Source organism: Eschrichtius robustus, chromosome 4 (genome assembly GCF_028021215.1).
Source record: "Eschrichtius robustus isolate mEscRob2 chromosome 4, mEscRob2.pri, whole genome shotgun sequence".
NCBI lineage: Eukaryota > Metazoa > Chordata > Mammalia > Artiodactyla > Eschrichtiidae > Eschrichtius > Eschrichtius robustus.
Window position 1 is genome coordinate 31,612,543 of NC_090827.1, and position 14,868 is coordinate 31,627,410.

Here is a 14,868-nt window from a genome sequence, read left to right on the forward strand (position 1 = left end):
TCCTAAGATCACCAAGATCTACCACAACATCTAACAACGTTCCTGTATCTTCAACCACAAGTTGAAGTTTCCCATTCTTCAGATATTTTCCCTGATCTTCTGATGTACGGTCAATATCCTTAACATCTATGGAGTCCATCAGATACGTTTGGCTGATGTTGCTAATTTTTCTGGATTCATGGGTGTACAGGGTGCCATGCCAAATACACAACAGGGTCCTCACCTTTCCATACCCCTCCCTCAGGTCTTACTATGATGCTTTGAAAATGGCAAAAGGTTAATACAGTAAGTCCCCCACATACGAACCTTCAAGTTGCGAACTTTCAAAGATGCGAACGTGCATTTCATCAGCGTCAGGCATGAGTGAAATTGCAGCTTGCCTTGCATCTCCTATTGCTGATGATCCTTCAGCTCTACCATCTCCCACCTCCTCTCCCTCCTCCAGTCAGTAACTCTTCTTGCCTGTTCCCTCGATGCCAGCCCCTGTATGCCAGCTGTTGTACTGTACTACTGTACTTTTCAAGGTACTGTAAGATTAAAAATGTTTTCTTTGTTGTTTGCATTTGTTTTTTTATGTATTATTTGTGTGAAAGTATTATAAACCTATTACCCTATTACAGTAAAGTACTATGTAGCCGATTGTGTTAGCTGGGTACCTAGGCTAACCTTGTTGGACTTACGAACAAAGTGGACTTACGAACGCACTCTCAGAATGGAACTCGTTCGTATGTAGGGGACTTACTGTAACATTTTTAAACAACTTCAGATGTAAAGTTTGCTTAGTAATTTAAATATACAGGAAGACATGGCAGAGAAATACGTTACTGCCTTCCTGCCCCAGGCAACCAAAGGAAGACAACGACAGGCGATTGTATATTTTGTTTAATACTTGCACTGTTTCTATAGCGCGATTATAGCAATCTTTAAATTTACTTTTCATTACAAATATTTGTCAAGTTTTGTTTCAGAAACATTTTTCCTACTCTCTTGCACATGCACCCAGACACACTACAAAAAACTCATTCATAACACAGTAAGGGCAAACATTATTCATGTAAACATCTTTCATTAATTTCCCATAATTTAAAAAAATCATAGAATTATAGATATTGAATAAGGCTCATAGATTTAGTTCAAATTCCACAAAAGACCAATCAAAGATGCTCGTTAACTGTGATGAGGTTAACTTTTGGTTGCAATAAATGCCGAAAGCATTCCCCTGGCTTCCAATCCTTAAACATACCTCACAACCTAATCAATGCATTTCAGGATAAAAAGAGAACACAGAAAACCCAGGAGGAAAAACTTTTGAAGTAGGGAGCTCAGAACCATGAACCCGACTTTCCTCTATGATAAGCAGACATCACATAGTCCTTGTAGTTTCCCAGTACTTGACTTGAGATGAATGACAGTCATCCAAAATGTAACCAAGTTGTATGTTAAGATACATTGGTGTGTGTGTACATATTGCTAGTATACACAGTGAAAATTTGTCATCATATTTATCATTTCATTATATCCAGGACTAAAGCGGAAAAAAAAAAAACCCACTCAAGTTGAATATCATTATAAAGGAGTGTTCTAGTAAGAGTCAGGGGAGTTGGGAGGTATGTCCTATAGGGAGGTGATTGGTCTTGATGTTAACACGACTTCTAACAACGGTGTGTAAAGTCACAGACAGAGGAAGCAAGGACCTGCGTTATCCGAGGATGTCTCTCTCTGGTTGGAAGTTTGGTGCTTGGGTGCATAGTTTCCCAGAGCTGAGACGGGAAGTGTACTGTGCTGAGAAATGGGCCCCTTGCCAGCAGGACCCTCCTCCGTCCTCTCTCGAGGTGGAGGCCCAGAGGCAGGGACTGCTGGCAAAACCGTGAGGTCCCACCCGGGGGTCTGAACCCCAGCTCCACTGAGGGCAGCCTCCCTGACGTGTGTGACTAGGCAGTAAGGGGAGCGGTGGATGGCGGCCAGAAAACCTGGTTCCGAGGTTCCCATGGCCACGTCTGGCTTCTGATTCTGCTGCCCTGCAAAGAAATTGTGCTCCGGATAACTGCACCGGTGTCTCTAATGCCTCTGAGTCACTCACGGGCCCCCAAAGGCCCGGAGTGATGTCACTAAGGGTGGACATACCTCCACGAGCACCTAACTTCCACCAGGAAGCGGCTGAGGCACTGGGGAAGCCTACGAGCTCTCTCCACGTCAGGTGCAACAACGCGGGGAAGTTGCCATGAGTCAGAGTTTTTTGTAGGCTTTTTGATTTTGTAAAAATCAAAACTGATCTGCATTATATCTCAATAGACTCAGAGAATTCTCACCAAAAATGTTTGCAATTTGTTTAAATAGCACTGGAATAATTCAACTTCACTTAAATATATTCATTCTACCATGAAAATAGTTCATACAAACATCTATTTACATACAAACACGTTAAAATTTGTGAAAAGGGTTTCCATCCCTGTGGTTGTATGGCTTGAAATAGTTTTCATTGCTTTGAGTATGTCTGCACCCATTTGGCAAAATAAAACGATTACAATTTAGTATTTTAAAAATCAAAATGGATACTGAGGCTCCAAATTCCTGAAGGGAAAGATCAAAGACAAAAAAAAAAACAGTCTATCAAGGTACCTCAAGTAGATGTAAATTCAATATATTTTGTGAACCTTTGATCTGCGGCAAATAAACATTACGACTGTCAGTCTTGCAACATGGTTTTGCTTGTTTTTCTAAAACGAAAGATGTCTGGATTCTAAATCACTACTCTTAAGACAGAAACTTGAGGCAACTGTTTTAAAACAAAGCACAACAGAAAACAATACCTTCCTGGAAGATCTTAAATGCATTTTGCAGTGAGTGATTTAAAATTTCATATAGTAAAGGAAATTTACTAAAGTGCCACATACGACTCACTGAGAAGACAACCCTTGAACTCACTGTTCACAGTTACTGCAATTTTACCGTTACAATTAAATGTTGTCAGTGGTTACACTGGGCCTTTGCTTTGGCCTTTTCAGGTTGTTGGTGATAAGGAAATTGTTTTTCAAGTGTGAAGAAACCCCAGAAGGCAAATAAGTTTAACGACAGCCCCAGACAGGTTCAAAGGGGTCTTGAACAACAAATTTCCTTCTCAGTTTCTCAGGCAGACCAGGGATGAAGCAGGTTAAAATAAGAATAGGTACTGCAAAACTCAAGTCTTCCTTGCCTGTAGCTTTTAAATCTCATCATTCCTTTGTGTCAGAAATTCAGTCCTTACGGTGGTTTTTTGTGAGTCCATTCAAATGCCCATTTGGGGACATACTCCTACAGATTAGTTCCTATTCCTAACTCTAACACAAGATAATATTTTGTCATAGAAAAGCTGCTAAGGAAAGATCTAGTCATGCAGGAGGTGGACTGAGACGGCTCTGAGTGAATCTGATGGGGACCATGGCATCAGGCACCCTCCTCGGCACTGACCCTTTTGGAGGAGAGCAGAAAGTTACTCCTTTATCCCCACCACCTGGACTCTTCCACATTTCTGTTACGATGCTGATGAAACTACCTGCTTCCTGACGTATTTCCTTCCACGGCGGACGTCAAGATTCAGTAGAAAAATACATCCCAAGGCTTCCCCCTCAGCTTTGGCTCAAACAGGGAACAAACCCTATTCCCTCACCGGTTAATTCCTCATGGGACCCCAACCCCCTTGACTATTTTATCTACCTACAGAACACAGTGAATCTCAAGGCCCCCTCTGACCCCACCCTCTGACAAAGCCTTACATTTGGCGGGGGGGGGGGGGGCGGGGGCGGGGCGGGGGTGTGTGTCAGGGGGACGACAGGAGTAGCAGAAGCAGATGTGGACACAGAGTGATGGAGAGAGGTACTCGCAGAGGGAAAGACAGACAGACAGGGTCCAATGGGCCAGAGAGACTGGCAGGAGAGGAGGGAGAGAGGGAGCGGCCGGAGGGATAAGCTGGCATGTTGTTACGTACAAACACCAGCCATTCTCACAGACAACAGAGAGAGAGAGAGGGGAAAGGGTAGGGCAGGAGAAAGAAGAGACAGAGAACAAGGGAGACAGGAGAGAGGACGTGGAGAGGCTCAGCTTGGATGTACTGCTTCCTCTGATTTGTCTGAACGTCACAGACAGACACACTGCCGGGCTCGAAACTCAGAGAGTTATTCACTATTTTATTTGAAAAATGGATTTGCTGGTTAGTCACTATTTCCAACTCTTCAGCCACTTTCGTCAAAAGAAAAGAAAAATTCCATTTGAATGGGGTAGCCCATTGGGACAGACATTACACCCCATGGCAGCCGGCAGCCTGAAGTCCTTGCTTTGGAGTCCTGGCGCCATCCTCCCCCCCCACCCGACCGCACTCCCTGATCTGGCTCCACAACCCAACTCACTGGGGTTGATTAAAGCCATCTTTCTCCTGAAGACAGTCACTTACTTTGGGACGCGTTTGAATGAAAGCACCTATCAGAATACAAGTCCCAAGACTCTGCGCATCTGCCAGTTTATGGAACGGTCTGGTCTCTTTCTACAGAATAGAAGCGATCCTATCCTGGTGCCTTTTAATCTAAAAACTCTATTCAGTTCACTTCGTGGAAGATCTTCCTGGCAGCCTCAGAACTTCTCACGAGTGAACCAGCAGCTGAGCTCCCTGAAACCGTGGCCACCTAGCTGCACTGCTGGGGACAGGGGAGCTCTGGGAAGCCTGGACTTACCAAGGGAAAGGGCCACTTCTGTCACTGTCTTGAAGGCTGAATCCTGTGCCCAGGAGCTGCCAGAACTGAAAGCTGTGAGCAGCCCTGATGAAGCACTTTTGTTAAATTCTTCCCAAGAGCAATGTGTAACTGACATGAAATAGCAAACTTCCTCCTGCCTGTTTCTTTTCTCTTTTCCTGCTCCCAGCAAGCCTTCCCTACTAGCCAGAGCTACAGTGTGGAAGGCTTCAGCTTTCAAGACCAAACTGACTTGGCGACAGGTGCCCCAGCTGACAGCTGCAACTTGTAGCAACTGCTGCTTTCCAGACCTCCCAGCTCCTCAGCTGGGCATCTGAAGAGGACACAGCTATGGCATGTGGTGAGGGCACTTACAAAAACCCCAAACTCCCAGAATTCCCCCAGAGTAATCCCAGTCAGGTTACATACCTAATCAGCTAAACTAAAAAACAGGGGCTTTTCTCCTTATTTCTGCAGTTGTGATTACACATGGCTAGCAAAAATGGCTGAAATGCTATTGATACCGTTGCTTCTAAGCTATACAGGTGTTAGTCTTAATTCACAAGGCTGTGAAGCAGGTAAGTGCTTTGAAATTACAATGATGAGGAGTTTTAGCATTAAGGTTTGATTTGTACCTAGTGATCAGTACGTCTCTCTTTTAACAGTAGCGATTTAAAAAAAAAAAAACAAACCAAAAAAACCTTTTGAATTCTGTGTTATAATTCAAGTTTGCTATTTGACTTTTGAATTCAATGCACTGTGCCACAAGCCAGACTGCTCTGTTATGTACATTTAATGTGTACCCAAGGAGAAAAAAAATTACTAGCACTATTGAAGATATTGCAAAATTGCCACGTCTACTGCTTAGAAATACTAATTTCCCCCTCTTCTTTCTTAAAGTATATGTTACAACTCTTCCATAACTTAATGCAAACAAAGTAAATTCATTTCTTCTCACATCTTAAAGCAAAGATATCTTTGTTTACATGCGAGAATAATAATTCTATAATAATAGCCCGGCCCTAGGAGCCAGGTCTTTATATTAGGACATAGTAATGAAACAGTGATATAGAGAGAGCCAGAGAGACCTACACACTGGCACTGAAACGAAATCCATTTGGAAGTTTTCTCTTGTGAAAGATACCTAAGATAGAGAAGAGGACTAAGGGGTGAAGTGACTCAAAAAGTGGGGTTCTGTTCGCTAGGGGAAAAACAAAGCCATTCTATTGCAAGAACAGATCAAAGGTTAAAAGGCAAATGATACTACATTTAGAGAATAAAAATGTAGTAATTCTCTGTCCTCCATATGGCGCATATGCAAGTGTGATAACGCAATTTGCACCGGCCATAGAAATAAACCTCATGGAAAAGCCACTGACTAAAAATGACTGAAAAACCCCCTTTTTTCAGTCTAATCGTTTGGCATCTCTGAATGTGGTACAGATTTAGTCTTGAACCACCCAAGAACATCACGCTGTCTTCTGTCAAGTGCTCAACAGTACCTCTCAGGAGGGCGTTGTTGCTAGCTAATTTTAAACCTGGTATGAGTAATACAGTCAGACCTAGTTAGTATTCGAGAAAGTTGTAGCGAACGCAGAGTGAGAGGATGTGATGTCACAGCATGAGCAGTCCCTGGTTGTCCCGTTGTCGGATAAACGTAGTGCATAGATCCAAGTTTCTATTCCAGGTCTCTGAAGCCCGGAGCCAGGCCTTTCACTTCTGCTGGGTGGCCTGGAAGGCCTTCAGCTCCACCTGGTACCACTCGGGGGCTTCAGGCCCACTCTTCCCCGGGGGGCTGTGGTCGTAGCCATAGGCAACAGTGAGTTCCTCGTCGGCCTCCACGGCTCGGAGCGTGCGAATGCATTTGATGGGTCCAAAACGGGGGTGGACAAACCTAGACATCAAGATGCACATGGTCATTCCCGGGCCGGACCGGGAGGTCAGATGCAAAGGCTAGAAGGGCTGAGGCAGGAATCACCCGTGTGCTTGCTGTGCCCTGGACACCACCGGCAGGTCCTCAGCGTGCGGGCCGCAGAGGAGCCGGCATCAGCTTCCCCTGGGAGGCTGGTGCTCACGGGGATACTCCGGGCTTCCCCACCCAGACCTGGTGGTGGGATCTGCATTCTAACACCCCGCCCCCCTCCCCCTCCCCGGTGATCCCTATGTACATTAAGGTTTAAAAAGCGTGGCCCTATCTTCCTTTCTGAGCCTATTTGCCACTCTGTATTTGTAAATCAACAATCAGGATCTTCAACAAAAATCTGTCTTTAATGAGAAATCAGATCCAATGCGGCCTGTCAGCATTTCAGCTCCTCTGGCCTGTCGCCTCACATTACCTGCCTGTACCTCGGGGAAAGGCTTTGCCAGGGCGCTTCTGGAGTTGTAAGAAAGAGCCCTGTGGATTTGCAAAAGCATAAAAACTCTTGTTTTCCATCCTGTACCTATAGAGGAAGAGTTATTTTCTAGCATAAAAGTAAATGAAGATATTTTTCCCAAGAGGGAAGCCCAGACCGCTCTGCCTTCCTGCTTCTTTCAGATTTCCCTCTGATGCCCCCTGTGATGGGAGAGGCCGGGCTAAAGCTAGGATTATGCTCCTCTGCCAGAGGCTCCCGGCCTGGCTCACCTGCATGGCTCCCTTCAGGGGAACGGGAGCTAAATAAGTATTAAGAGACTCATCTCCTCTAACAGCTGCTGAAACCCAACAGGGACACCTGGAAGGCAGGCCAGAAAGAAAGTAACTTTGTTTTCCTATGCATCTGGTCAAATCCATTCATTTAGAGTTACATTTTGAACAAAGGGCTTTGAAACACCAAAGGCGGAGGTTCCAGGCCTGAAGTCAGGGGTACAGGGCGCACGACGGCAAGCGCTTGGTGGGAGACGAGCGTGTCTGCAGTGTATGGACATATTGTGTGGGGGGTAAAAAGGAACCACCACACTCTCACTCCAAGGGGGCCTCTATGCCCACCCCCTTTGGCTGTCCTGTTTCTTGGAAAGCACACTTGATTTGGGCCCGAAGACTTTGGTGTGAGTCCTGGCGCCACACGTTATGACTGCCTCCTTCTGGAAAGCTCACCTCTGTGTCTCTGAATCTCACTTTCCTCACCTGCCAAATCATGATAACACCAGTAATCCTTATCCTCCAAGAGTCATTGTGGTGACAAAATAGGGTCACGGCAATAAAGCACCACACACAGTGCCTGGCACAGCTGAAGACTCGTATCAGTTGTGACGTGTAAGCAAGCACGTGGGTGTATGAGAGCACGCACGTGCACAGAAGTGTCAGACTGTGCTCCAGCACAGAGGACATCCCTGGATCAGGGATTTGGGAATTCCTTATTAAAATCACTCTTTGTCTCTAAATTAAAATATTTCATTAAAAAATAATACTCCTTACAATGGAATATTACTTGGCCATAAAAAAGAATGAAATAATGCCATTTGCAGCAACATGGATGGACCTAGAGATTGTCATACTAAGAGAAGTCAGTCAGACAAAGACAAATATCATATGATATCACTTACATGTGGAATCTTAAAAAAATGATACAAATGAATTTATTTACAAAACAGAAACAGACTCGCAGACATAGAAAACAAACTTACGGTTACCAAAGGGGAAAGGCGGGGAGAGGGGGAGGGATAAATTAGGAGTATGGGATTAACAGATACACAATACTATATATAAAATGGATAAACAACAAGGACCTACTGCATAGCACAGGGAACTATATTCAATATCTTGTAATAACCTATAACGGAAAAGCAGCTGAAAATGAATATATGTATATCCAAATCACTTTGCTGTACACCTGAAACTAACACAGTATTGTAAATCAGTGATACTTCAGTAAAAAAAAATACTCCTGAAATGGAGCTCTAGTTAACCTTCTGGTACACTGAAAAAAATCGCACAAGAAGCCTAAGATTTCTCTTATCGTCCTCTTGTATTTTCATTTTCTTGCTCATTATCGTTATTCTCAGAGAGTAGAAAATGGACAGACTGAAAAGACAGAACTCAATCTCAGGTGCTGATTCTTCAAAGCAGCCCCAAGGCACAATGGTTAAGAGCACTTCTCCACTTTGACAAGAGCCCTGCGTTTCTTGTCGCTGATCTGGAATCAGCAGTAATACTAGGGGCCCCACGAAGTTACTGGGAGGATTGAATGACAATGTGCACAGAAGGTTTTAGCACAGCACTGACCTAGAGGAAGTGCTCAGGAAACACTGGCTGCACGATTAGCCCTCAGACCAAACCTCTGGGCCACACTCTTCGGTCCCTTGTCGACAAGTAACCTATATTTACAACGAGAAAAGTAGTTCCTGCCTATCTGTCCATTTGGCACGCTGTACCAGACTACAGTTAAAACAGCTTATAGAAGTGCTGTTCTGTTTAAGTTACAGTGTGCATAACAGTACCAATGATTTTAGAAACAAATGAATGCCATGGATTGGTATCTGAATGTTCTATTTGATGATTATTCAGCTAGTCTCCCCATGACCCCAAATAACTAATCGTTCACATTGGGCTTGGAAAAAAAAAAACTCTGAGGAGGGACTTGATTTTGCACAAATGGTTCCTTCTCTTGTCTCCTGTGCTGTCTCCTTTTTGATGAGAAAAATCATGTTCTTGCCATGAAATCACCGGACTCATTTGTTTTAAGGGGCAGCCTCAGTAGCATTTGTTATCCTTAGTTACCACTGCTTTAAAGGGTTGTTGTTCAGCTGTGTGCAGCCTGCAACGATGCTTTGGCCTAATTCACACTGGCCGTGAAAGCCTTGGAGTTAATAACAGTGTCAGTTTCATTTCACATGACACATGTCCTTTGCCATTTCTACCCGCCCTTTAAACAGAAGTTGTAGCTTCAGTACTTGGTACTGGCTGCCAAAGAGAGCAAGTCAGTGCCAGAACAATTTTAAAGCCATCTCAGGGATGCAAGAAGGGACATTCAAATCCTGGCAATTTTCCTACAGATTAAATGCACATGATCAGATCCTGCTTATGTTAACAAGCTAGAGGACTAAGTGACAGCAAACTACAGCTGAGCAGAAAAGGCTGTACACAGCTGCCTAACTCCTAGACTCCTAGCCTGTCCTCAGGCTGAGTTAAGAACAGCAACAACATGGAATCTCAGCTGTATCCTTTAAGGCAGAGTCGGAGATGCTTACCTTTTGGAAGAGAGGGTTCAGGGGGCACATGAAGACTACTAAGATACTTGTAGGACTACTATGTGGAAGAGAGATTGACACTGTACACAAGAAAAAAAGGGAGGTAATTAGGGCCAAGGGCTGGATATTACAGGGAAACCCATCTGGGCTCAACAGAAGGAACTTTCTAATCCTCAGAGCCCAACAGCTAATTCCATGATATGTATTTGTCCAGACAGCCGCCTGTGTGGATAATGGTAAGGTTCTCATCAATGGAGGTTTCCAAGAGGTTCAGTGCACCGTTGGAAGGGGAGGTAGGATTATTTGATTTTTTAAAATAATGGTTTTGTTGAGATATAATTCATGTCTCATAAAATTCATCCATTTAAAGTGTACAATTCAGTGGTTTTCAGTTGTGCAACCATCGCCACTAATTTTGGAAGCTTTCATCAGCCTCAAAAGGAACCTCCACGCTCATTAGCCATCAACTTCTACTCTGCCCACCCCCGCCCCCAGCTCTAGGCAATGACTGATCTGCATTCTGTCTCTGCGGCTATAGTGGACTGTTCATATACATGGAAATCATACACTACATGCTCTTGTGACTGGCTTCTTTTTTAATATTTATTTATTTATTTTGGCTACACTGGGTCTTCGTTGCAGCACGCGGGATCTTCGTGGCGGCATGTGGGATCTTTAGTTGCAGCATGCGGGATCTTTAGTTGTGGCATGTGGGATCTTTAGTTGCGCCATGCAGGCTCTTAGTTGCGGCATGCATGCGGGATCTAGTTCTCCCACCAGGGATCGAACCCAGGCCCCCTGCATTGGGAGCGTGGAGTCTTACCCACTGGACCACCAGGGAAGTCCCCATGACTGGCTTCTTGCACTTAGCATGTCTTCAAGGCTCATCCATGTTGTAGCATGTGTTCAGTATTTCATTCCTCTTGATTTTTAAATGATAGGGACTCTGATTTTACACGTTTTTTTCCAATACTGAGAGCTCACGTCCTAGGCTTAGGATCTTTTGGTTCTCCTTCCTCTCACATAATAAAAGAATTCCCTAATCTCCACTGTGCAGAGTCATTTCAATTTGTACTATTACTTCAAATGACACTACCCTTAATTTGCCAGAAGAGACAACTAAAGGACAAAAAAGCCACAAATAAAACAGCAACCACTAAGTACAGCATTTCCACAGCATTTCTACTCTTTGAAGCACTTTTCCATTTCTGAGTTTCAAGTTATAACCATGAGGCCCCTGGCCAGAGGACCCTCGAATATTCTGAGGAAGCCACCTTCCTCGAGGCAGGATGACACCTTTGAGGTGCCCTCCTCATTCTCGGGGCCCCGAGGCACAGAGCTGCCCCAGCCACTGGCCGCGTGGTCTCCTACTCACATGTCGTAGATGCAGTTTGGAGTGAAGGAGTGATTTGCCTTGTGTCCCAAGGAGGCACAGTACTTGGATACACGGTTGTAGGGCTCAGGCACATCAATGACCGTTTCTTCATCAAGGGAGAGGGTGTTCCCATTAAGAGCCCAGTCCCTGCTGTCGACCTGCAGAAAACAAGAAAGCGAACATCAGAAAGGCCCTTCCTCCCAGGAGCTCAGAGGACGCCGGAGATATTAACTCATTTATCCTTAAACTTCACGGTTTGAGTGCCACATACATGGAAAGAGCCTAAGGCATCCCTTGCACCGCGATGGTGCAAACCCCGCACACTGATGGTTGCAAAAGGCGTATGTGGGCAGCGCCGGGCAGCTCAACTTAGCATTTATTGATTTTCCCCTATCTTATGTGAAAAAAAGGATTTAAAGTCCCTTTACAGAAACACACAAAAATAACCAGATGTCTTTTTTTTTTTTTAACATCTTTATTGGAGTATAATTGCTTTACAATGGTGTGTTAGTTTCTGCTTTATAACAAAGTGAATCAGCTATACGTATGCCTATGTCCCCATATCTCCTCCCTCTTGCATCTCCCTCCCACCCTTGCTATCCCACCCCTCTAGGTGGTCACAAAGCACCGAGCTGATCTCCCTGTCCTATGCGGCTGCTTCCCACTAGCTAGCTATTTTACATTTAGTCGTGTATATATGTCAATGCTACTCTCTCACTTCGTCCCGGCTTACCCTTCCCCCGCCCCATGTCCTCAAGTCCATTCTCTACGTCTGCATCTTTACTCCTGTCCTGCCCCTAGGTTCTTCAGAACCTTTTTTTTTTTTTGGATTCCATATATATGTGTTAGCATATGGTATTTGTTTTTCTCCTTCTGACTTACTTCACTCTGTATGACAGACTCTAGGTCCATCCACCTTACTACAAATAACTCAATTTCGTTTCTTTTTATGGCTGAGTAATATCCCATTGTATATATGTGCCACATCTTCTTTATCCATTCATCTGTTGATGGACACTTAGGTTGCCTCCATGTCCTGGCTGTTGTAAATAGAGCTGCAATGAACGTTGTACATAACTCGTTTTGAATTACGGTTTTCTCAGCGTATATGCCCAGTAGTGGGATTGCTGGGTCGTATGGTAGTTCTATTTTTAGTTTTTTAAGGAACCTCCGTACTGTTCTCCATAGTGGCTGTATCAATTTACATTCGCACCAAGAGTGCAAGAGGGTTCCCTTTTCTCCACACCCTCTCTAGCATTTATTGTTTGTAGATTTTTTGATGATGGCCATTCTGACCAGTGTGAAGTGATACCTCATTGTAGTTTTGATTTGCATTTCTCTAATGATTAGTGATGTTGCATCCTTTCATGTGTTTGTTGATGATCTGTATACCTTCTTTGGAGAAATGTCTATTTAGGTCTTCTGCCCATTTTTCTTTTTTTCTTCTGCCCATTTTTGGATTGGGTTGTTTGTTTGTTTGTTTTTAATAAATTTATTTATTTATTTATTTATTTTGGGCTGTGTTGGGTCTTCGTTGCTGCGTGTGGGCTTTCTCTAGTTGCGGCGTGAGTGGGGGCTACTCCTCACTGTGGTGTGCGGGCTTTTCATTGCAGTGGCTTCTCTTGTTGCAGAGCACAGGCTCTAGGCACGGAGGCTTCAGTACTTGTGGCGCATGGGCTTAGTTGCTCCGTGGCACGTGGGATTCTCCCGGACCAGGGCTCAAACCCGTGTCCCCTGCATTGGCAGGCAGATTCTTAACCACTGTGCCACCAGGTAAGTCCCGGGTTGTTTGTATTTTTGATATTGAGCTGCATGAGCTGCTTGTAAACTTTGGAGATTAATCCTTTGTCAGTTGCTTCATTTGCAAATATTTTCTCCCATTCTGAGGGCTGTCTTTTCGTCTTGTTTATGGTTTCCTTTGCTGTGCAAAAGCTTTTAAGTTTCATTAGGTCCCATTTGTTTATTTTTGTTTTTATTTCCATTTCTCTAGGAGGTGGGTCAAAAAGGATCTTGCTGTGATTGATGTCATAAGGTGTTCTGCCTATGTTTTCCTCTAAGAGTTAGATAGTGTCGCGCCTTACATTTATAACCAGATGTCTTGAATTAAAAGCAGGTGAGTGTTATGTCAGCGAGTCAAAGACGGCCTCTGTGTATGGGCCCCTAGGTTGTTTATTTCTTCACTGCTGGCTGAGACCTGTTACCTTAAAAGCCCATCACCACCAACCTTAAATTTTTACATACCCCACTGTTTTTTTAAATAGCCCAAACAGAGCAGAGTTTTAGCCATTCAGAGTTTGCTTCATCCACAAAACCTCACCCCACGTCTGCTAGGAGCAGATAGATAAACCCAGGACCATAAGGACGCCAGACTGTAGCTGTCCTTTGGAGTTCTTTGGCCCAGAGACCCCTCCCAGGCTACACATCACCTAGACATGTCAACTCCCTCTCCGGTCCCTCTCTTTCCCAGGAGTTCCCTTGCCCTGCTCCCCTCTGGACCTTGGCCCCTGCGCCATAAGCCTCTGAATGGCCTCATGCTGGGAGGACACCCCGTCTCATGCAGCCCCGCCCAATCACCACCCAATATCTATACAGCATGTGTGCTGCTGCCTCTTATGGTCTTTTTCTTTTTTTTTTTTTTTTGTTTGTTTATTTATCTTTGGCTGTGTTGGGTCTTCGTCTCTGTGCGAGGGCTTTCTCTAGCTGTGGCAAGTGGGGGCCACTCTTCATCGCGGTGCGCGGGCCTCTCACCATCGCGGCCTCTCTTGTTGCGGAGCACAGGCTCCAGACACGCAGGCTCAGTAGTTGTGGCTCACGGGCCTAGTTGCTCCGCGGCATGTGGGATCTTCCCGGACCAGGGCTCGAACCCGTGTCCCCTGCATTGGCAGGCAGACTCTCAACCACTGCGCCACTAGGGAAGCCCTGGTCTTTTTCTTTAATCAGCCCTCAAATCCCTTGAACCTCTACAGAGAAAAGGATGAAGCCAAAGAAAAATGAAAGTAAGAACATCAAACGGAACCAGAAACCTAAGGAATGCAAAACTGAGCGCCAGGAAAGTCCTACACCTTTGCTGCAGGTGGGCAATCGGTGTGACCAGCAGAGTCACGGACAACCAGCGCGCTTTCTCACCCACAGCAGGACTCACTATCCGCTGTGCAAGCAGCAGGCATCCCTTCTCCCAACCAGTCCTGACCAACATGCCCCAGCATCTGTGCATGCCAGCAAGGCCAGCGTTTTGGAACCAAAAAGGATCACACTTTCATTCAAAAACTGTTGACACTCAGAGATATACCATCTCTCCCGTCTGTAAGCTACAATTATGCTTTTATTTGTATCTGATATTCACTCAACAGATATTGACTGAGCACCTACCATATGCTAGGCACTGTTCTAGGTGCAGGGGATACAGCAGTGATGAAAGTGAAAAAATCTTCATGGATCTTAATAGTCCAGACCTGTTATGTGATTTGATATATGACACTCAGTACCATCTTCCTTATGTTGCCACTAGTTGTGTATTTTTCTCATCTAAACTTCATGAAGGCAAGGAGGCTCCCTCATTCATTTATATAGTGAGTTTCAGCACAGAGACAGATTCTGCTGTTAGAAACCTTGCTTGAATTCTTCCGG

At 44.7% G+C, this 14,868-nt stretch overlaps 1 protein-coding gene across 1 annotated transcript in view; it reads right to left on the minus strand.

The window, feature by feature from the left end:
• Window positions 1-867: 867 nt before the first annotated feature.
• SETD7 (SET domain containing 7, histone lysine methyltransferase) overlaps window positions 868-14,868 on the minus strand; it is a 48,640-nt gene continuing 34,639 nt past the window's right edge. Inside the window, exons 7-8 of the mRNA XM_068542525.1 lie at window positions 11,242-11,399; window positions 868-6,594 (exon numbers count right to left, since the gene is read on the minus strand). Of these exons, the coding sequence (XP_068398626.1) occupies window positions 6,414-6,594; window positions 11,242-11,399 (339 nt within the window). The 3' untranslated portion in view covers window positions 868-6,413. The remainder of the gene's footprint in view (window positions 6,595-11,241; window positions 11,400-14,868) is intronic.